A 24,057-nucleotide genomic window follows, 5' to 3' on the forward strand; every position below is an offset into this window, starting at 1 on the left:
CCGACACCTCCCGAAAAGGTGTTCTTTGGCCTTCCAGAGGCCGACGAGGTCATATATTTGTGAATTATTAGTTAGGTCATATATTTTTCGATTTTGTTATGAAAAACATCATATATAATTGTGTTGATCGGGTAGTTTTAAATGTGCAGTTGTTTCATCACTTCGAGGTTTGGTGTTCGACGACCTCGCTGTGCGTTTGACGAGCTCTGCCCCTTCATTCGTGGGTGAGTACAAATGACATGTCCTCCTCCCCCATTAATTATTTGATCTATTCCGATGAAACTTGATAGCTAGCTATATATGTGTCTTGAATCATCAGTATGCGTAACCAATATGTGTCTCCCGTTCGAAAGCGTCATAGTTATAAATATGCATGCATTTGCATATTTATAACCTTGATTCTTTCGAATTGTCCAACGCTATCCATGGACAGCCCGAGTATGTGTAGATTGGGTTCGTTTTCCCATATGCTTTGCTCCGGATCCGACGCATAAATTTCGTTAGTGCATCCCTTGTTGTTCTCCGGGTACACATCCTCTCTGTTTATTGCAGAGACGTGTATTAGGAGAACAGCGGGGAGGTGATGCCGAAATTTTGTGTCGGATCCGGAGCATAGCATGGGAAAATGAACCCATTCTACACATACACGGGTGGGATTAGGACCTATCATTACCTATTAGAGTGTAGGTTGCATGGACGTAATAAAATTGACAAAGTAGATCAACTGATGAATATATATACATGGTGAATTACATATATAATTGTTGTGTGTCCAGTAGCTCTGAAAGTCAAGATGAGTGATCGTGCGTGGATGTATACCGGTCACACTGGTCAGGACAAATGGAGCGCTGAATGGTTCACAAAAACCAAGGGGTTTGTGCAAGCCGCATTTGCAAATGGCCAGAAGAAAACCTGGTGCCCCTGTTTCCGGTGCGGCAATTCGGAAAAGAGGACAGAGGCTGAAATGGGCAAACACCTGCAGAAGAGTGGTTTTACGCCCGATTATACGGTGTGGACATTTCATGGTGAGTCTGCCCAACGTGACCGAGCTGAGGTAGATCGTCGTCGCACCGACGAGCATGGTACCGGGATGGAAAACATGGTGCAAGACTATGATGATGCTCGGGATTCGGACAAGGAGATGGAGGAATCTGCAAAGGCCTTCAATGAAATGTTGGAGTCTTCAAAACATCCGCTCCACGAGCGCACTGAGCTTTGTCAGTTGGATGCCATCTCACAAGTAATTGCTCTGAAGGCTCAGTTCAACTTGGGCAGAGAATGCTATGACGCAATTATGACAGTATTTGCACGCTTTCTACCCAAAGGCCATGTAATGCCTACAAACCTGTACCAGTCGGACAAAATCCTCCGTGCACTGAAGATGCCCTATGGGAAGATACATGCATGTGAGAAAGGATGTGCCTTATTTAGGCTTGACTATGCGAACATGAACTATTGTCCCATTTGCAAGTCTTCCAGGTATATTGTGGTAGACAATGGTATGGGTGAGAAGACATAGACCAAAATCCCCGTTAGTGTTCTTCTGTATATGCTAATCGTACCAAGACTTCAACTTCTTTTCATGGTCGAAGAGACGGCCAGACAGATGACATGGCACAAAACAGGCAAAAGAACCGAACTAGATGCAGATGGGAATCTGATGATGGTACACACATCGGATGGTGTTGCGTGGAAAAAGTTTGATGAATTACATGCTGACAAAGCGACAGATCTGAGGCATCCTCGAGTCGGCATCAGCACGGATGGGTTCAGTGTGTTTGGTATGACGGCAGCCCAATACAGTTGTTGGCCTGTATTTGTCTTTCCACTCAATCTCCCCTCGGACAGATTATGCAAAGAAAGAACATTTTCCTGACGTTGATAATCCGAAGACTCGGTACAATGCTGACGACCCTAAAAAGGGTGGATCCAACCTCAGCCTATTCAAAGGGAATCTCGCACCAGCTAGTGTTTCACATCCAGTATCTTTGGATAACAAAGAATTGCGGACCATTTCGTTGTATATCTTCAACAACCTGATAGAAGTGCGGTCATACATCGAGTAAGTTCTCGGTACATTGTTTCGCAACTTCTATTTCCTTTGAACTGCTCTTATTCCTGGATATGTCATACAGTCGATACGTCACCATATTCTCGTATGGAGCGGAGATCCAAAAGGATTTCGTCGAAGAGTATGAGCTTCTCGCAAAGCAAGTAGGCGGCTATCCCGGTTTCATCTCTTGGTTCAAACAAACGGTAATTTCTATTAGAAAATTTCATTTCATTCGCTAATTTGTGCGTAATGCAACAATCCTTTCATATTAAACTTGTAGGCTAATTCGGAGTCTATGGACGCTGAATTGAGCCAAGTCGCTAATGGTTTTGACTATAAGGTCCGTTCATTTGACAAGTACGACATCAACGGGTATCGCTTTCGTACCTATGGCAAAGAGCTATCTATGGCCGACCAAAAGTCTACAAATTGTTGTGTATCTACTATCGGCGAAGGAGGTACCGAGTATTATGGGAGAGTTGAAGCAATTTATGAACTTCTGTTCTATGGTGAAAAGCCACCGAATGTCGTAGTCTTCAAATGTTATTGGTTTCAGCCGAAGGAGACTAGAAGGACTCATGAACATATAGGGCTAGTTGAAATCAATGCTTGACCGATTACGTCAAGGTGGCCTTGCACATGTTGATGCCAATGAACCCTATGAGCCCATCATTGATTATAGTGATGATGATGATTATGCATTTATTGATGAAACTGATCGAGATTATTAGTAGTGCCAGGTATTCAATTTTTTTATGTTGTACTTGATGATGATACACTTAAGTGATATACATATTATTATTCATGTCGGTACTTTTTTTATGTTGTACTAATTTCGTTTATTCTTTGTCATGGCAGGTGTTCAAAGATGGTGGGCGCTGGTCGGGAGCGCGCCGAGGCCCCTTCTTCGTCGGCGCGTGGTGCAAGGTCTTCCATTCCACAAGCACCTCTCCGCCGAGAGTTGCTGCACAGTATGGCGACACTGCCGGGCCCTTCTTCGTCGACCGCGGTACCCAGCAGGGGACGAGGTAAGAAGAAGAGAGGAGGTGGAGCACGTGGTCGCGGGAGAGGAGGTAGGGTGACTCTTACGGCGCCTTCCTCGCTGCCGCCCCCAGCTGTTTCACCCGAGCACGTGACTGCTAGGGTGGACTCGTCTGAGGAGGAGGCTGCATGGACTCCGGTCCACGAGCCTCCGGTCCACGGGTTTTTGGCCCACGAGCCTCGGTCGACGGGCCTTCGGCCCACGAGAGTTGGGCCCATGAGACCCCAGAGGAGCACACGTCTGGATGGGGTACCTGGTTGGGTCAGCCTGAGGAGCCGAGTGGCCATGCTGATGATGGCGGGGAGCCGAGTGGCCATGCTGATGATGGCGGGGAGCCGACTGATTTTGAGGAGGAGGGGGAGGAGGGGGGTGATGGGGAACGTAGTAATTTCAACATTTTCCTACGCACACGCAAGATCATGGTGATGCATAGCAACGAGAGGGGAGAGTGTTGTCTATGTACCCTCGTAGACCGACAGCGGAAGCGTTATGACAACGCGGTTGATGTAGTCATACGTCTTCACGGCCCGACCGATCAAGCACCGAAACTACGGCACCTCCGAGTTCTAGCACACGTTCAGCTCAATGACGATCCCTGGACTCCGATCCAGCAAAGTGTCGGGGAAGAGTTCCGTCAGCACGACGGCATGGTGACGATCTTGATGTTCTACCATCGCAGGGCTTCGCCTAAGCACCGCTACAATATTATCGAGGAGTATGGTGGAGGGGGGCACCGCACACGGCTAAGAGAACGATCACGAAGATCAACTTGTGTGTCTAGAGGTGCCCCCTGCCCCCGTATATAAAGGAGCAAGGGGGGAGGCTGGCCGGCCCTTGGGGCGCGCCAAGGAGGAGGAGTCCTCCTCTTAGTAGGAGTAGGACTCCCCTCTTTCCTACTCCTACTAGGAGGGGGAAAGGAAGGGGGAGAGGGAGAAGGAAAGGGGGGCGCCGCCGCCCCTCTCCTAGTCCAATTCGGACCAGAGGGGGAGTGGGCGCGCGGCCCACCCTGGCCGCCCCTCTCTCTCTCCAATAGGGCCCATAAGGCCCATTACTTCTCCCGGGGGGGTTCCGGTAACCCTCCAGCACTCCGGTTTTCTCCGAAATCACCCGGAACACTTCCGGTGTCCGAATATAGCCGTCCAATATATCAATCTTTATGTATCGACCATTTCGAGACTCCTCGTCATGTTCGTGATCACATCCGGGACTCTGAACAAACTTCGGTACATCAAAATATATAAACTCATAATGAAACTATCATCGTAACGTTAAGCGTGCGGACCCTACGGGTTCGAGAACAATGTAGACATGACCGAGACATGTCTCCAGTCAATAACCAATAGCAGAACCTGGATGCTCATATTGGCTCCCACATATTCTACGAAGATCTTTATCGGTCAGACCGCATAACAACATACTTTGTTCCCTTTGTCATCGGTATGTTACTTGCCCGAGATTCGATCGTCGGTATCTCAATACCTAGTTCAATCTCGTTACCAGCAAGTCTCTTTACTCATTTCGTAATACATCATCTCGCAACTAACTCACTAGTTTCAATGCTTGCAAGGCTTATGTGATGTGCATTACCGAGAGGGCCTAGAGATACCTCTCCGACAATCGGAGTGACAAATCCTAATCTCGAAATACGCCAACCCAACATGTACCTTTGGAGACACCTGTAGAGCTCCTTTATAATCACCCAGTTACGGTGTGGCATTTGGTAGCACACAAAGTGTTCCTCCGGCAAACGGGAGTTGCATAATCTCATAGTCATAGGAACATGTATAAGTCATGAAGAAAGCAATAGCAACATACTAAACGATCGGGTGCTAAGCTAATGGAATGGGTCATGTCAATCACATCATTCTCCTAATGATGTGATCCCGTTAATCAAATGACAACACATGTCTATGGTTAGGAAACATAACCATCTTTGATTAACGAGCTAGTCTAGTAGAGGCACACTAGTGACGTTTAGTTTGTCTATGTACTCACACATGTATTATGTTTCCGGATAATACAATTCTAGCATGAATAATAAACATTTATCATGATATAAGGAAATAAATAATAACTTTATTATTGCCTCTAGGGCATATTTCCTTCAGTCTCCCACTTGCACTAGAGTCAATAATCTAGTTCACATCGCCATGTGATTTAACATCAATAGTTCACATCACCATGTGATTAACACCCATAGTTCACATCGACATGTGACCAACACCCAAAGGGTTTACTAGAGTCAATAATCTATTTCACATCGCTATGTGATTAATACCCAAAGAGTACTAAGGTGTGATCATGTTTTTGCTTCTGAGAGAAGTTTAGTCAACGGGTCTACCACATTCAGATCCGTAAGTATTTTGCAAATTTCTATGTCAACAATGCTCTGCATGGAGCTACTCTAGCTAATTGCTCCCACTTTCAATATGTATCCAGATTGAGACTTAGAGTCATCTGGATCAGTGTCAAAACTTGCATCCACGTAACCCTTTACGATGAACCTTTTGTCACCTCCATAATCGAGAAACATATCCTTATTCCACTAAGGATAATTTTGACCAATGTCCAGTGATCTACTCCTAGATCACTATTGTACTCCCTTGCCAAACTCAGGGCAGGGTATAAAATAGGTCTGGTACACAGCATGACATACTTTATAGAACCTATGGCTGAGGCATAGGGAATGACTTTCATTCTCTCTCTATCTTCTGCCGTGGTCGGGTTTTGAGTCTTACTCAACTTCACACCTTTGTAACACATGCAAGAACTCCTTCTTTGACTGTTCCATTTTGAACTACTTCAAAATCTTGTCAAGGTATGTACTCATTGAAAAACTTATAAAGCGTCTTGATCTATCTCTATAGATCTTGATGCTCAATATGTAAGCAGCTTCACCGAGGTCTTTCTTTGAAAAACTCCTTTCAAACATTCCTTTATGCTTTGCAGAATAGTTCTACATTATCTCCGATCAACAATATGTCTTTCACATATACTTATGAGAAATGTTGTAGTGCTCCCACTCACTTTCTTGTAAATACAGGCTTCACCGCAAGTCTGTATAAAACTATATGCTTTGATCAACTTATCAAAGCATATATTCCAACTCCGAGATGCTTGCACCAGTCCATAGATGGATCGCTGGAGCTTGCATATTTTTTTAGTACCTTTAGGATTGACAAAACCTTCTGGTTGCATCATATACAACTCTTCTTTAATAAATCCATTAAGGAATGCAGTTTTGTTTATCCATTTGCCAGATTTCATAAAATGCGGCAATTGCTAACATGATTCAGACAGACTTAAGCACAGATACGAGTGAGAAACTCTCATCGTAGTCAACACCTTGAACTTGTCAAAAACCTTTTTGCGACAATTCTAGCTTTATAGATAGTAACACTACTATCAGCGTCCGTCTTCCTCTTGAAGATCCATTTATTCTCAATTGCTTGCTGATCTTTGGGCAAGTCAACCAAAGTCCACAGACATGGATCCCATCTCAGATTTCATGGCTTCAAGCCATTTTGCGGAATCTGGGCTCACTATCGCTTCTTCATAGTTCGTAGGTTCATCATGATCTAGTAGCATGACTTCCAGAATAGGATTACCGTACCACTCTGGTGCAGATCTTACTCTGGTTGATCTATGAGGTTTAGTAGTAACTTGTTCTGAAGTTTCATGATCATCATCATTAGCTTCCTCACTAATTGGTGTAGGTGTCACAGAAACCGGTTTCTGTGATGTACTACTTTCCAATAAGGGAGCAGGTACAGTTACCTCATCAATTTCTACTTTCCTCCCACTCACTTCTTTTGAGAGAAACTCCTTCTCTAGAAAGTTTCCGAATTTAGCAACAAAAGTCTTGCCTTCGGATCTGTGATAGAAGGTGTATCCAATAGTTTCCTAATGATATCCTATGAAGATTTACTTCTATGATTTGGGTTCGAGCTTATCATGTTGAAACTTTTTTCACATAAGCATTGCAGTCCCAAACTTTAAGAAACGACAGCTTAGGTTTCTCACCAAACCACAGTTCATACGGTGTCATCTCAACAGATTTAGATGGTGCCCTTTTTAACATGAATGTAGCTGTCTCTAATGCATAACCCCAAAACGATAGTGGTAGATCGGTAAGAGACATCATAGATCGCACTATATCTAATAAAGTACGGTTATGACGTTCGGACACACCATTACACTGTGGTGTTCCAGGTGGCGTGAGTAGTGAAACTATTTCACATTGTTTTAACTGAAGGCCAAACTCGTAACTCAAATATTTTACTTCTGTGATCATATCGTAGAAACTTTTATTTTTGTTACGATGATTCTCCACATCACTCTGAAATTCTTTGAACTTTTCAAATATTTCAGACTTGTGTTTCATCAAGTAGATATACTCATATCTGCTCAAATCATCTGTGAAGATCAGAAAATAATGATACCTGCCATGAGCCTCAATATTCATCGGACCACATACATCAGTATGTATGATTTCCAACAAATTTGTTGCTCGCTCCATTGTTCCGGAGAATGGAGTCTTAGTCATCTTGCCCATGAGGCATGGTTCGCAAGCATCAACTAATTCATAATCAAGTGATTCCAAAAACCCATTAGCATGGATTTTCTTCATGCGCTTTACACCAATATGACCTAAACGGCAGTGCCACAAATAAGTTGCACTATCATTATTAACTTTGCATCTTTTGGCTTCAATATTATGAATATGTGTATAACTACGATCGAGATCCAACGAACCATTTTCATTGGGTGTGTAACCATATAAGGTTTTATTCATGTAAACAGGACAACAATTTATTCTCTTACTTAAATGAATAACCGTATTGCAATAAATATGATCAAATCATATTCATGCTCAACGCAAACACCAAATAACACTTATTTAGGTTCAACACTAATCCCGAAAGTATAGGGAGTGTGCGATGATGATCATATCAATCTTGGAACCACTTCCAACACACATCGTCACTTCACCCTTAACTAGTCTCTGTTCATTCTGCAACTCCCGTTTCGAGTTACTACTCTTAGCAACTGAACCAGTATCAAATACCGAGGGGTTGCTACGAACACTAGTAAAATACACATCAATAATCTGTATATCAAATATACCTTTGTTCACTTTGCCATCCTTCTTATCCGCCAAATACTTGGTGCAGTTCCGCTTCGAGTGACCAGTCCCTTTGCAGTAGAAGCACTTAGTCTCAGGCTTAGGACCAGACTTGGGCTTCTTCACTTGAGCAGCAACTTGCTTGCCATTCTTCTTGAAGTTCCCCTTCTTCCCTTTGCCCTTTTCTTGAAACTAGTGGTCTTTTCTACCATCAACACTTGATAATTTTCTTGATTTCTACCTTCGTCGATTTCAGCATTACGAAGAGCTTGGGAATCATTTCCGTTATCCCTTGCATATCATAGTTCATCACGAAGTTCTACTAACTTGGTGATGGTGACTAGAGAATTATGTCAATCACTATCTTATCTGGAAGATTAACTCCCACTTGATTCAAGCGATTGTAGTACCCAGACAATCTGAGCATATGCTCACTGCTTGAGCAATTCTCCTCCATCTTTTAGCTATAGAACTTGTTGGAGACTTCATATCTCTCAACTAGGGTATTTGCTTGAAATATTAACTTCAACTCCTGGAACATCTCATATGGTCCATGACGTTCAAAACGTCTTTGAAGTCCCGATTCTTAAGCCATTAAGCATGGTGCACTAAACTATCAAGTAGTCATCATATTGAGCTAGCCAAACGTTCATAACGTCTGCATTTGCTCCTGCATTAGGTCTGTCACCTAGCGGTGCATCAAGGACATAATTCTTCTGTGCATCAATGAGGATAAACCTCAGATAACGGATCCAATCCGCATCTTTGCTACTAACATCTTTCAACTTAGTTTTCTCTAGGAACATATATAAAACATAGGGAAGCAACAACACGAGCTATTGATCTACAACATAGATATGCTAATACTACCAGGACTAAGTTCATGATAAATTAAAGTTCAATTAATCATATTACTTAAGAACTCCCACTTAGATAGATATCCCTCTAATCCTCTAAGTGATCACGTGATCCAAATCAACTAAACCATGTCTGATCATCACGTGAGATGGAGTAATTTCAATGGTGAACATCACTATGTTGATCATATCTACTATATGATTCACGCTCGACCTTTTGGTCTCAGTGTTCCGAGGCCATATCTGTTATATGCTAGGCTCGTCAAGTTTAGCCTGAGTATTCCGCGTGTGCAACTGTTTTGCACCCGTTGTATTTGAACGTAGAGCCTATCACACCCGATCATCACGTGGTGCCTCAGCACGAAGAACTTTCGCAACGGTGCATACTCAGGGAGAACACTTGTACCTTGATAATTAGTGAGAGATCATCTTATAAAGCTATCGTTGAACTAAGCAAAATAAGATGTATAGAAGAAAATGTCACATGCAATCAAAATATGTGACATGATATGGCCATCATCATCTTGTGCCTTTGATCTCCATCTCCAAAGTATCGTCATGATCTCCATCGTCACCGGCATGACACCATGATCTCCATCATCTTGATCTATATCAATGTGTCGTCACATGGTTGTCTCGCCAACAATTGCTCTTGCAACTATTGCTATCGCATAGCGATAAAGTAAAGCAATTATTTGGTGCTTGCATCTTATGCAATAGAGAGATAACCATAAGGCTTTTGCCTGTTACTGATAACTTCAATAAAACATGATCATCTCATACAAAAACTTATATTTCATCACGTCTTGACCATATCACATCACAACATGCCCTGCAAAAACAAGTTAGATGTCCTCTACTTTGTTGTTGCAAGTTTTACGTGGCTGCTACGGGCTTAAGCAAGAACCAATCTTACCTACGCATCAAAAACCACAATGATAGTTTGTCAAGTTAGTGTTGTTTTAACCTTCGCAAGGACCGGGCGTAGCCACACTCGGTTCAACTAAAGTTGGAGAAACTGACACCCGCCAGCCACCTGTGTGCAAAGCACGTCGGTAGAACCAGTCTCGCGTAAGCGTACGCGTAATGTCGGTCCGGGCCGCTTCATCCAACAATACCGCTGAACCAAAGTATGACATGCTGGTAAGCAATATGACTTATATCGCCCACAACTCACTTGTGTTCTACTCGTGCATAACATCAACGCATAAAACCTAGGCTCGGATGCCACTGATGGGGAACGTAGTAATTTCAAAATTTTCCTACGCACACGCAAGATCATGGTGATGCATAGAAACGAGAGGGGAGAGTGTTGTCTACGTACCCTCATATACCGACAGCAGAAGCATTATGACAACGCGGTTGATGTAGTCGTACGTCTTCACGGCCCGACCGATCAAGCACCGAAACTATGGAACCTCCGAGTTCTAGCACATGTTCAGCTCGATGACGATCCCCGGACTCCGATCCAGCAAAGTGTCGGGGAAGAGTTCCGTCAGCACGACGGCGTGGTCACGATCTTGATGTTCTACCGTCGCAGGGCTTCGCCTAAGCACTGCTACAATATTATTGTGGAGTATGGTGGAGGGGGGCACCGCACACGGCTAAGAGAACGATCACGAAGATCAACTTGTGTGTCTAGAGGTGCCCCCCTGCCCCCGTATATAAAGGAGCAAGGGGGAGGCTGGCCGGCCCTTGGGGCGCGCCAAGGAGGAGGAGTCCTCCTCCTAGTAGGAGTAGGACTCCCCTCTTTCCTACTCCTACTAGGAGGGGGAAAGGAAGGGGGAGAGGGAGAAGGAAAGGGGGGCGCCGCCTCCCCTCTCCTACTCCAATTCGGACCAGAGGGGGAGGGGGGACAGCCCACCCTGGCCGCCCCTCTCTCTCTCTCTCCACTAGGGCCCATAAGGCCCATTACTTCTCCCGGGGGGGTTCCGGTAACCCTCCGGCACTCCGGTTTTCTCCGAAATCACCTGAAACACTTCCGGTGTCCGAATATAGCCGTCCAATATATCAATCTTTATGTCTCGACCATTTTGAGACTCCTCGTCATGTCCGTGTTCACATCCAAGACTCCAAACAAACTTCGGTACATCAAAATATATAAACTTATAATGAAACTGTCATCGTAACATTAAGCGTGCGGACCCTACGGGTTCGAGAACAATGTAGACATGACCGAGACATGTCTCCGGTAAATAACCAATAGCGGAACCTGGATGCTCATATTGGCTCCCACATATTCTACGAAGATCTTTATCGGTCAGACCGCATACAACATACTTTGTTCCCTTTGTCATCGGTATGTTACTTGCCCGAGATTCGATCGTCGGTATCTCAATACCTAGTTCAATCTCGTTACCGGCAAGTCTCTTTACTCATTTCGTAATACATCATCTCGCAACTAACTCATTAGTTGCAATGCTTGCAAGGCTTATGTGATGTGCATTACCGAGAGGGCCCAGAGATACCTCTCCGACAATCGGAGTGACAAATCCTAATCTCGAAATACGCCAACCCAACATGTACCTTTGGAGACACCTGTAGAGCTCCTTTATAATCACCCAGTTATGTTGTGACGTTTGGTAGCACACAAAGTGTTCCTCCAGCAAACGGGAGTTGCATAATCTCATAGTCATAGGAACATGTATAAGTCATGAAGAAAGCAATAGCAACATACTAAACGATCGGGTGCTAAGCTAATGGAATGGGTCATGTCAATCACATCATTCTCCTAATGATGTGATGCCGTTAATCAAATGACAACACATGTCTATGGTTAGGAAACATAACCATCTTTGATTAACGAGCTAGTCTAGTAGAGGCACACTAGTGACGTTTAGTTTGTCTATGTACTCACACAAGTATTATGTTTCCGGATAATACAATTCTAGCATGAATAATAAACATTTATCATGATATAAGGAAATAAATAATAACTTTATTATTGCCTCTAGGGAATATTTCCTTCAGGGGGCAACGTCTACCAGCGTGGTGCTACACGGCTCCCGTCCGTGCCGGCGACCCGCGAGCAGAGGTGGTTGATTTTCCCTGATGGGGAGAGGTAAGTGCATTTAATCTTTTTGTACCTTCTGCATTCACGTTTCTTCAAATAACTGATGTGTTGGCCTTGTCATGCTGCAGGGGTTGGGACCACCATGAAAGTGTCCGCCGGCCCAACTCCGTCCTTGGAGTTCTGATTCGGCAAAACTTCCCGGGGTTTGTCACGTTGCCTAGTGAGGGGCGGCTTCCAGAGGTTGGATTGAGTTGGGAGCACTACTTGGCTGCCCCGGCCCCGCCGGGTGAGATTATCGACGGTGTCTTGTGCAAGACGAGGGCAGACATGGTGATCAGAAAGTTCTGGGTAATTTCTCCTTTACACAATTAAAAATCTTCAACTAGCAAGTTATTAATTGTACTAATCGATATTGTCTCATTTGATTGCAGACATTCTACAGGTGTGAGGAGGGATACGAGGAGGAGGTGGCAGATGTTATCCACAAGGAGTGCAAGCGCCTACTTCAGAACTTACGGCATGAGGTTCGGGTGCAGGCTGTTCGAGACTACTACGCCGGGCGTGGTATCAAGAAGCCCAAGCAGGAGTGCCGCGATAAGTTCTTGAGTAAGGAGCAGTACATGAAGGTAATTCTTAAGGCCTTGTACTTACTTCCTTCATTTAGTAATTCATAGCCGTAGCTCTCAAGTTTCTATTTGCTAACTTAGGCCCCTCAGAGATGGTGTGCGGATCGGATGGATTGTTTGGAGGTGTTGGTCAATGTGTGGTGCTCAAAAGAATGGCGGGCACCCACAAAGAGTCCAAGGACAAACGTGCCCAAATGGAAGGTGTGCCACACCACCAAGGCAGCTCCAACTTATTTCAGTACGGGCGGAACTGGGTATGTGGTTTGCTTCATGATTCATGCAATTCATTCATCATGCTAGCTTTAGCCCTTTAATTACTAATTTACTTTGTTTCTCTCTTTCAGGCACGCTACAATAAGGCGGATAAGGTGCCAGAGGTGTACGACCTGTATGCCATGGCCCACACTGGCCCTTACAAGAAAGTCAAGGCATTCTCTGCGTCTGACCTCGATGATCCAAAGAACTTCACCAACATCTCCGCCCACGACAAGCTCATGCAATATAGAGATCAGGGGAAGGCGAGGAAAGGGGAGGACTTTAACCCGAGCCAGGGTCCCATTGATACAGAGCTGCTGATGATATCTAGTGGCGGGAGGTCCCATGGCTCCATAGCCATGGGAGATGGACTTATCCGTTGTCCTAGCACTCTCCCGGAGATCAAGGCGCGCTAGTCGAGCTCCGCTCCTGAGATAAGGCCTCGTGAACGGCCAGTCCAACTCGCCTTCAAGGTTAGTTATACGTACTCAGCTATCTTTCTCCATTACATTGTGTGCGCTTCCATCAATGATTACAAATGGTCATGTGAGTGGTGTTGCAGGCTGCTATACAGAGTGAGAGAGATAGAACGGAGAAACTTCTAGTGGAGGCGGCAGAGAGGCGACGGGAGTTGGAGGAGAGGACGACAAAGATGTTGGAGGAGGAGAGGGCACGGAATGACATGCAGGCAAGGGCCATGTACGAGCTCCTTGTGGTAAGTTTCCTCTGCATATTACTTGCTAGTCTTAACATTTGAGTCTCATTACTAACTAGTATGACTCTGTTGTGAAAACCAAATGTGCAGTCTATGTGCGAGAAGTCCCGTCAGACCGCTCCGCCGATGCCAGTGATTGCTCCTGGGAGCACGGTGAGTTTAATTTGAATGGACATTACTTGCTAGTCTTAACATTTGAGTGTCATAATGCTAACGAGACATTGGAAATGATCTTTGGTGCAGCTTAATCCAGAAACGCATCGCACGATCCTTCTCCAGCTACCGGCGCGAGCCAGCCCGCTCCTACACCTCCCTGATCACGGTAATTTCTCTAGTGTTTTTCTTAACAAATGCATAAAGACCTAGACTTAGCTTTATTTCCTCCAATATGCTTACCATAATGACCTAGAGTTAGCTTCTTTTCCTCCAAAATGACTTAATAAGTTTACTGACCTCATAAACCATCCATTTTACCTAAATTAGCTCTAAAACGATATGTACTTAGCTTACTTATGTCAAAAATTGCATAATTAGCTTAGTTAGCTCATAAACGATCCATTTTATCTAAGTTAGCTCTAAAATGACTCATTTTACCTTAGTTAGCTTACAAGTGATCCAATTTATCCAAGTTAGCTCTAAAATAACCCATTTTATGTAGATTAGCTCCTAAATGATCCATTTTACCTACGTTAGCTTTAAAATGACCCATTTCACCTAGGTTAGCTCCAAAATGACCCATTTCACCTAGGTTAGCTCCAAAATGACCCATTTCACCTAACTTAGCTCAAAAACGATCCATTTCACCTTAGTTAGCTCAAAAACGTGGCATTTCACCTTAGTTAGCTCATAAACGACCCATTTCAACTAAGTTAGCTCCAAAATGACCAAATTCACCTAGGTTAGCTCATAAACGACCCATTTCACCTAAGATAGGTCATAAATGATCCATTTCACCTAGGTTAGCTAATAAACGATCCATTTCACCTAAGTTAGCTCATAAACAATTCATTTCAACTAATTTAGCTCATAAATGATCCATTTCACCTAAGTTAGCTAATAAATGGCATATACTTCTTTTTCTAGTCTTCTTCTTCTATTCTTTTTCTTCTAGTCTAATTCTTCTTCTAGTCTTCTTTTTCTAACTTTCTTATTTGTCATTTTGCAGGTTTCATTCACTTCACGGAAGCCAGCTTCCTATGATGGATTGCTTGTTTTTTCCTTTGATGCACTTCTTGTATTCTGCTCGCTTGCTATGATGAAACTAGATTGCTATGATGAAACTTTGCATATTGTAATATGTATGGATCGATGGAACTATGTGCAACCTACTATGTATGTATGGATGGATATATTGTGCTGGATATTTATTATGTTGGATATATATGTGCTGGATATTTATGTGATGGATATATATATGTGTTGTGATATATTTGCTGTGATAATTGTTGGATATAAGAAAAACAGAATAAAAAAGAGGCAGTGCAGGCTCTTTGCCGTCCGCGGCAGACGACAAAGACCCCTTTGTCATCGGTGGCAGACGGCAAAGGGGGCATGTGGCGCCCACCTGTGCTTCCTGAGGGATGGGCCATTTGGCAAATTTGCCTACCGTGGCGGACGGCAAAGCTAAGCTGATGGCAAAGACTTTGCCTTTGCCGTCCGCCGTGGCAGACGGCAAAACACAGCGGGCGCTGACGCATTGCTGACGTCAACTGGCAGACGGCAAAGAGGCGCTCAAATTTGCCGTCCACTGGCGGACGGCAAAGGCCGCCGTTAGCCGCCTAACGGACTAACGCTGGCGGACGTCCAGTTTTTTGCCGTCCCTTCTCTTTGTCGTCCGCCGCTGTAGGCAAAGGGCTCTTTGCCGTCCGCCATAAAAAGCAAACGACAAAGGACCTGCTTGCCGACCCTGTCTTTGCCGTCACTGTTTGCCGTCCGCCGCTGACGGCAAAGCTCTTTGTCGTCCGCCCTCCGTGCCTTTGACGTCCGCCGTGGCAGACGGCAAAATACTGGATTCCTGTAGTGTGAGGTATTGGGGCTGCCAAACACATGATTTGATCTTCCTCTTGGCACAGCCCTACTTCTCTCCCTCCCCGTCTCTCGTAGTGCTTGGCGAAGCCCTGCTGGAGTCCCGCGCTCCTCCACCATCACCACGCCGTCGTGCTGCTGCTGGACGGAGTCTTCCCCAACCTCTCCCTCTCTCCTTGCTGGATCAAGGCGCGGGAGACGTCACCGGGCTGTACGTGTGTTGAACGCGGAGGCGCCGTTGTTCGGTGCTTAGATCGGAATTGACCGCAATCTGAATCGCTGCGTGTACGACTCCACCAACCGCGTTCTTGCAACACTTCCGCTTAGCGATCTACAAGAGTATGTAGGTGCACTCCCCTTCCTCTCGTTGCTAGATTACTCCATAGATTGATCTTAGTGATGCGTAGAAAATTTTAAATTTCTGCTACGATACATATATTATACCTCGTAGTATATTTTTAATGGAAAAATGAAGATTGTTATTTGTTCTCATTATCAATTAGAACCATAATAATCAGTAAAGAAAAATACAAAAATGTCATGATACAAAAGATGAAGAAGTCATCATAATTCGCAAAGAACAACCAACACAAAGATTCACTATGTAGTGGTGTAGACACAATACATCCAAATATAGGGTTAGAAGATCTGCATCTGGAACACAATGGAAATGTCAAATCAACCTCGATAATAGGAGATACATTTTTCTCTTTTTGCGAAAAACTTCTAATTTATTCATCATTAATCACGATAGTACAACGAATACCAAAAATAATAAAAATTACATCCAGATCTGTAGACCACCTAGCGACGATGAAGCGAGCCGAAGGCACGCCGTCGTCATCGCCCCTCCCTCACTGGAGTCAGGCAAAACTTGTTCTAGTAGACAGTCAGAAGTCGTCGTGTTAAGGCCCTATAGGACCAGCGCACCAAAACAGCAACCGAGGTCGTTGAAGAGAAGTTTAGATCAGAAGGATCTAACCTATAGACACACACGAACAAAGACCGGATCCATGTGGATCCACCGAAGACAAACGCCGACCGAATCCTGTGAGATCCGCCGGAAACAAATCTCCACACACCCTCTGATGACGCTAGAAGCACCAGTGGGACGGGGGCTAGGCAGGGAGAACCTTATTCCATCTTTAGAGAGCCACAACCACCTCTTCTCTCTGTGCAGGAAACAAACCCTAAGAAAACTCAGAAAAGCATCCAAAACCAAAGCCCTCCCACCGGCAAGGGTCGGGATCCATCATGCCTCCGTGGCCTCAAGGCCAAAGGACACGAGGCAGACTGACGCCGACGGGAGACAAGAGAAATCCTAGTGGCGGGGTGCTCCCTCGTGAGTTGGTACAATGCTAGCCACAGACGCACATTTGATTGCTAATAGGACATAAAATTGCAGGAGAATTGATAAATTTACCTAAATCATCATGGGCAGCAATGCAGGCTGCATCCACACAAGCAAGATGGTTGCAGTACTACTTGGGCCACCATTGTTGGCAGATTCCAAAGCTTAAATAAGATGGCAGGGGCGGGTTGAAGGGGAATCAATATGATCCTTTCATGAGCGGAGGAATATATATACACAAAATATAAACGGAAAAACATCTAGGTAACCCCAAACAATATAAGAACTTGAAGAAAGCAAACTCATAGGCTTGTCAAAAAAACTTCATTAATTTTAATTATACACCATAGTAAAATGTGAGTTCCAAAAAAGAAAAAATAGAAGAAAAAATCACACCTCGGGCTCGCACCGTCAGAAAAAAAAATATCCATGGGCACTAGCACCCAGGACATTTTTATAGGAGAAGCCCACCCAGATGAGATCGAGGAAAATTCGCCCCTGACAAAAGTCAAACTCCGGTCTGCAAGGTGCGCCACAACGACCTTGCCACTAGGCTATTGACTAGTCCTCCACCGTCAGACTACCCATAGTGAGAGTAATATAAATGGTAACATCACACTTATCTAGACAAAATAGATGATGTGGCATATAATTAATAAAGAAAAAGAATCATGTAGTAACATAGCTAGTTACTGTAAGGGCATATACAATGGTGCTATCTTAGGAGTGCCACATAGGATAAACGATGAGGTGGAGGAGAGAGAACTCATAAGAGAAGGCTTGTCTTCTCTTATTTAAGATAAGACAAGAGATGATCTCTTAGGGCATGTACAATGGTGCTATCTTAGGAGTGCCACGTAGGATAAATGGTGAGGTGGAGGAGAGAGAACTCATAAGAAAAGGCTTGTCTTCTCTTATTTAAGATAAGACAAGAGATGATCTCTTAGCACAATTTGTCTCACCATATTTTAAGGAATAACTAGTTATTGAAGATAAGGCTAAGATATAACCCATTGTAGACATATTTTTTTGTCATCTCTAAATTACATGCAAGACTTAAGATAAGACTGTCCTATCAACCATTGTACATGCCCTTAGCATAATATGTCTCACCACATTTTTAGGAATTGCTAGTTATTGAAGATAAGGCTAAGAGATGACCCATTGTAGACATTTTTCTTTGTCATCTCTAAATTACATGCAAAACTTAAGATAAGACTATCTTATCAACCATTGTACATGCCCTAACATCACACATATCAAAAAAGATGAGTCTATAACATAATAAATGAAGTGATGCATGCCACAACACATATGTTACCACCCACTGTATAGATAGTAATATAGACTAGTAACATATGCATGCGAAAGTGACTAGGAGCACTCGGCGACTACCCCCTGGAATCTGTTCCATCAATTCTCCTCGGGATCCGAAATCACTATATTAGCTGTTTTGTATTTAGACATTCTTCCTCGCGTGTTTATCATGCACTGCAGTGTATGTCCGTACTAAAGTTTACGCGTTTCTGTTCCTGGGCAAAGAAACTTCTGTCCAAATGCGAGACTGCCCACATGCACCATCTCCCCAACCACCAACTTCCCAACTACCAAACATTGTTAAATATAGACAATAAATCAAGTAATCATTGAGTCTTAAAGCACTGTCTGCCCCCATTAGACGGACTATGTAATTCCAATTACCATGCAATTTATTTAATATTTCATGTTCCGCATCTACTCATTTGTAATACTAATATCATTTTCACTTTAGCAAATCTTTATTTATTTCCTTTTCTCTCTGTCACTCTGCTACACTCCCCTCGAATTATTAAAATAAAATTGCATGTACTCATCTGCTAGGACTTATTTGTTACACAAATTGATTTTTCTTAAACCTCAAATTAAAGGTCCGTCTGTACTGTCATATAACTAATCGACGTAATAACCTTTATCACACACAGCTCAAATATCTCATTTCGTCCCGTGCACAGCATGCATCCAGCCCTTTGCTCACAACTACCATGCAAACATTAAATGACTGCAGAAATTACACGCCAATTCAATGTACCATGTCCCACCATGCTGACCAGCCAACACTCCATCGCTTTACCACAATAAAAGCAGTTTCAACAATCTTTTTAGTGAGCGGGTTGTGCAGTAAGAATATGAATGATTTTCTTTAAAAACAAGCTAGTTTACCTTCCATGGAAGCCGTTTTCCAGATCTAGCGAGCCGTTTCGTGGATCGAGCTGGGGATCTGGCGACGGAATCATATCTTTTCTTCAAGATCTACAACTCCTCGGACTTGTACCAAAACAATATCTCTTGTCTGGTTAAAGAAAAGGGATAGTAGATCGTTGTGGAAGAAGAACAGTATGATTCGTTGAGAACTTTCTTCCCTCTCCTCAGATCTGACAATGCATTCTTCCTGGGGTCGGGCTTAACTCGTGAAGGTATATGCATGAGTGTTAAATTGATTATGATGGCTGAACTGTACAGTGCTCTAATGGGCCCCTATGCAGTTGCAGTTAATGCCGATGGACAGGTACAAATTGTTCAAGAATAAGCTACAGGTCGTGTATAGCCAGGAAAAACTATTTTACAATTATGTTGCACACATCCCGAGACAGTGCAGCAGCGGACATGATTTCGATGGGTGGAGTCGCCGAGTGCTCTAGGTTACTCCCGACCGTGGTCTCAGGAAAAGAGAAGAAGAAAAATCGCACCTCGGGCTGGCTCGGTCGGAAAAACGTCGAGAAAAAAGGAGAGAAGAAAAAAGAATTGCGGCTCGGGCACGCAGGATTTGTCCCCCCTCGCGTCGCATCTCCCCCAACCCTCTCGCTCCGCCGCCGACCGCCCGCACGCCGCTCCTCCGCCGCGCGCGCTCTCCTCCTGCGTCGCCTCCCACGCCGTCCCGTCGGATGCCGCGCGCGCTCCCCTCCGCCGCGCGTGCCCGACCCCTCCTCCTCCGCCGCCGCCGCGGCCTCGTTCTTCCAGGCCCGGTAGGAGCCCGTGAGGTGCGTCCGTCGAGCTTATCTACCGCCGCTTCCTGCTTCTGAACCTAGCGAGACTTGTCTGCATACTTTGTTCGTTAGTTTACCACATGGCGTCCCTTCAGCCGAGCGCCTCAGGCTGATGCCCCACCTTGCTTCTATGTCCAGCATAGCAGTGTTCACTTTCTTAGAACTTTACAAGATTGATTGATGTCTGGGGTTTCATCTGTGTTTTACTTGTTATAGACTATTGTACTTGCTAATGTAATCACTAGGCCTACGGTAGTTTTGTCTGGCTTTCTTTTTTTGTATTACTACTAGTTTCTGAAGAAAGAGCGACTTGATTCTCATATATACTCTGAACATACATACATCTACCATGTGTCGTAGTGTTATCTCATTCTTGCAGTCTGTATTTCCAGGCCACGTAGTAACTGCAACCATAATGTCATAAAAATTCTGACAGAAAAATTCAAGTAGGTTCACATGGTGTGTTTACTACTCCCTCCGTTCCTAAATATTTGTCTTTTTAGATATTTCAAATAGACTACCATATACAGATGTATATAGACATATTTTAGAGTGCAGATTCACTCATTTTGCTCCGTATGTATTCACTTGTTGAAATCTCTAGAAAGACAAATATTTAGGAACGGAGGGAGTATGTCACAAGGTTAAGTTAAGATTCAGTTGACACACTTAACAAATAAAAAGATAATTGTGCTGCGAGCATTATGCTGGCTGCTATTCACTTTATAACCTTTTCTTTTTAGCATTCGAAAGCGTACGTGGAATTTGAAAATTTGTTATTGACAACATTCTATGTTTGTAATCTTCCAGGTTACCGTAGATGTATGTATTGACAACAAATAAAAGAGAGAAATTGTGCTGTGAACATTAATTTGGTTGCTATTCACTTTTGCAACTTCTCCTGTTTAGCTTTTGAAATTATATATGTGGAATTTGAATTTTTGTAATTGATAACAGTCCATGTCTTTAATCTTCCAGGCTACCGTAGCGCAAGCCCAGGCAGCAACCCGGCCCAGCTCACCCGTCTTCATCAGCAGGGGTTGTCCGGCCGCCACCGCGCGTCGCCGGTCGTGTCACCGCCGCCACTTCCGCTGCTTATGAGAGCCCTCACTGCCGCCACAATCTCCTCCCCGATACGCGCCCTCCTCCTCCACCACCCCTCCTTCCGCTCAACCCTCCGCCTCCCTCTCACCATGAACCCCTCCTCCTCCTCTGGCTACTGCTCCAATGCTGCCGCCTTTGCCTCCACGCACCAGCCGCGTGGCGGCCGTGGCGGTGGCAGGCGACCGGGTGGACGTGGCGATGGCGGTGGCGACGGCGGAAACCGCATCGACGCCCTCGGCCGCCTCCTGTAATACACTGGCACAAAGCCCCAGGTCCCCTCTCTGCAGTCGCGTTGATGCTAGCCGGGTACTCACTAGTGCTTCTGTGCTTCTCTTCTCAGGACGAGGGTCTTGCGGCACATGGCGCCGGAGCTGAGGCTGAACATGAGGAGCGACGGGTATGTGCGGGTCCGCGACCTGCTCCGCCTCAACCTGGAGACCTTCGCCAAGGTTCCGCTCAACTCCCACACGGTGGATGAAATCAGGGAGGTAATATTGCTCATGCCTCATCTTCCTGCTTAACAGTAGACGATCTTTCTAAGCACCCTGGTGTACTTGTGTCTGCTACATGTTTTCATCTTGTTAGCTATCACCTTGAACATAAATTGGGAAATATCTGTAAGTTGTAAAATTAATCAGGTTACTATTGAACTTGTTGTGAGCTGTAAGACGATTTGAGTAAAATTCTGCAATTTTGCATGTAGGCGGTCAGGCGAGACAACAAGCAGAGGTTTGGTCTGTTGGAGGAGGATGGCGAGCTGCTGATTCGAGCTAACCAGGGGCACACTGTGACAGTATGTTCTCTGCCTGAACCCCCCTGCACTAATGTATTCTTTTTTCTACAAGTATGGTGTGTTTATCATGTTCATGATCATCTGCCTTGTAACCATTGCTTTTCTGTAACTTCTGAGAAAATTAGACATATAAAAGGAGCCCTAATAGTGGCATGCACCCTCTTGGGATTTTCATACAGACTTTTTCGAATCAATTCCATATGGGGCATTGTGTGCTTTAGCTCGAGATGTGAATGTTTTTACAGTAATATAATCTCGGTGGTAGTTTTCCTATTGTTAACTAGTCATAAGAATTATAGTGTCGGTCCTTGTTGGCCCGTACTAGGAATGAAGTTGCAATTCATCGTGCTGATAATGGCTTGGATTTATCCTGGTCTGGCTTCCTCGATGTGCTATACAGGCATACAGCGATAGTGTATATTCTTCTTTAGCACTACGGTTGAGCTTCCATGTTAGTAATTAAGATTTAAGACACTCCTGTCCTCTCTGATGCCTAAGCTATTACAGGATTGTACTAATGTAGCTTTGTAACCTGTGGGTATGTTTTGAAAGAAATCATATCTGATCTTAAGTCAGAGAATACAATCAACTTATCTTTTAGCGACTTGTCTTCATTGTTACATGTTCCCTCACAGTTCTTGAGGTCATATGCGAAATACCCTAATTTAATCAGAAGACACATAATTCCAATCTTCATTCCTATTTTTGCATATTTCTGGGAGCAGAGTTCCTGTTCTGTTTCCGTGTTGAGGTGGTTTGTGGCATGTGATCTGCTACCCTATTCTAGCATCAAGTGAATTTATTTGCAAGTAACTAGCCTAGTGGAATTAGCGAATCATGTTTGCCATTATAATAATCAAGTAAACCTCTTGCAGACTGTTACATCAGAGAGCTTGTTGAAACCAATTCTATCGGCTGATGAAGTCTCAGGTATTTGATTTTAACACTCGTGTTTGCATCCTCTCCTGAATGGCTGGCGTTTGTGCTAATTTTTTCTATCCACAGTCTGTGTCCATGGAACTTACAGGAAAAATGTTGATTCAATATTGAAATATGGGCTTAAACGTATGGCAAGACTACATGTACATTTCTCCAGTGGTTTACCATCAGATGGAGGTGTTATTAGTGGTACGATTTTCCATTTCAAACATACTATTATTGAGTTTATTCTTATGGAAACAAATAGAAGGACTAAAGCTGTTCTTCCAAGTAAAATCATACTGAAAATTATCCATATTTATCTTTCCAATGTAAATCTGATGTGCTCCCAGTTATTGCGGTTCTCCATTATTTAGGTGCATCATCAACTCATACCCGATAATTATTTATTCCCATCTTGCGGTCTAATTTTTCTTCCACCTCTGCCTTTTCATGGACTAACGGTTTGTCTTCTTCAGGTATGCGGAGTGGCGCAAACATATTGATGTATTTGAATGTCAGAAAGGCACTCCAAGGTATGACTGCCGCATGTAAATACCAGCAAATCATTTGGGTTCTCTAGACTAGAGGCTAACATTTGATTTCTGAATTTGTTTCTCAGACGGGATGAAGCTATACATCTCAGACAACAAGGTGATACTGACGGAGGGCTTCGACGGCGTTGTCCCCGTCAAGTACTTCGAGAAGATCGAAACATGGCCAGGACGTGCACCGATACCGTTCCAGAGGTAGAAGAGACCTTACCGTAGCACTGGAGTCCCGCACGGCCTCCCGCTCAGCGAAAACTTGGAATGAATGCGCTGCACGACAGGATTCTCCTTGCCGAAAAGGAAATCAACCGTGTTGTAATATCTGAAAGAGTTTCGTCATGTAACCCTGGTATATCCGTATATGAGAGGGAGCATTATTCTGCTGCTGGTTGTGCAAAACCTGTGTATGATGATGATTTCCAGATGTTATGGAGTAGCAAATTTTGTTTATGATGTGTAGATCTGCGAAGTTTCATTCAAAAATATGTAAATTTTGCATGCATTCCACGGCGGTTTCAAAAAAATATGTAGAATTTGCGTAAAGCGATTTCTGCTCGCATGTCCTATCTGCAATTTTGTTTTTGTTTTTGGTGCGTTTTGGGCTCT

General features: G+C 44.1%; 1 protein-coding gene across 1 annotated transcript; it reads left to right on the forward strand.

Annotated features, from left to right (window-relative positions):
* The first annotated feature begins 19,840 nt into the window (after window positions 1-19,840).
* Window positions 19,841-23,951, forward strand: LOC119356650 (tRNA 2'-phosphotransferase 1-like). The gene is made up of 8 exons (XM_037623633.1): window positions 19,841-20,079; window positions 21,064-21,436; window positions 21,530-21,677; window positions 21,893-21,982; window positions 22,858-22,912; window positions 22,988-23,110; window positions 23,380-23,436; window positions 23,523-23,951. The coding sequence occupies exons 2-8, from the start codon at window positions 21,183-21,185 to the stop codon at window positions 23,651-23,653; spliced, it is 858 nt and encodes a 285-aa protein (XP_037479530.1). The 5' UTR covers window positions 19,841-20,079; window positions 21,064-21,182; the 3' UTR covers window positions 23,654-23,951.
* The last annotated feature ends 106 nt before the right edge of the window (window positions 23,952-24,057 follow it).

Source organism: Triticum dicoccoides, chromosome 2A, assembly GCF_002162155.2.
Source record: "Triticum dicoccoides isolate Atlit2015 ecotype Zavitan chromosome 2A, WEW_v2.0, whole genome shotgun sequence".
NCBI lineage: Eukaryota > Viridiplantae > Streptophyta > Magnoliopsida > Poales > Poaceae > Triticum > Triticum dicoccoides.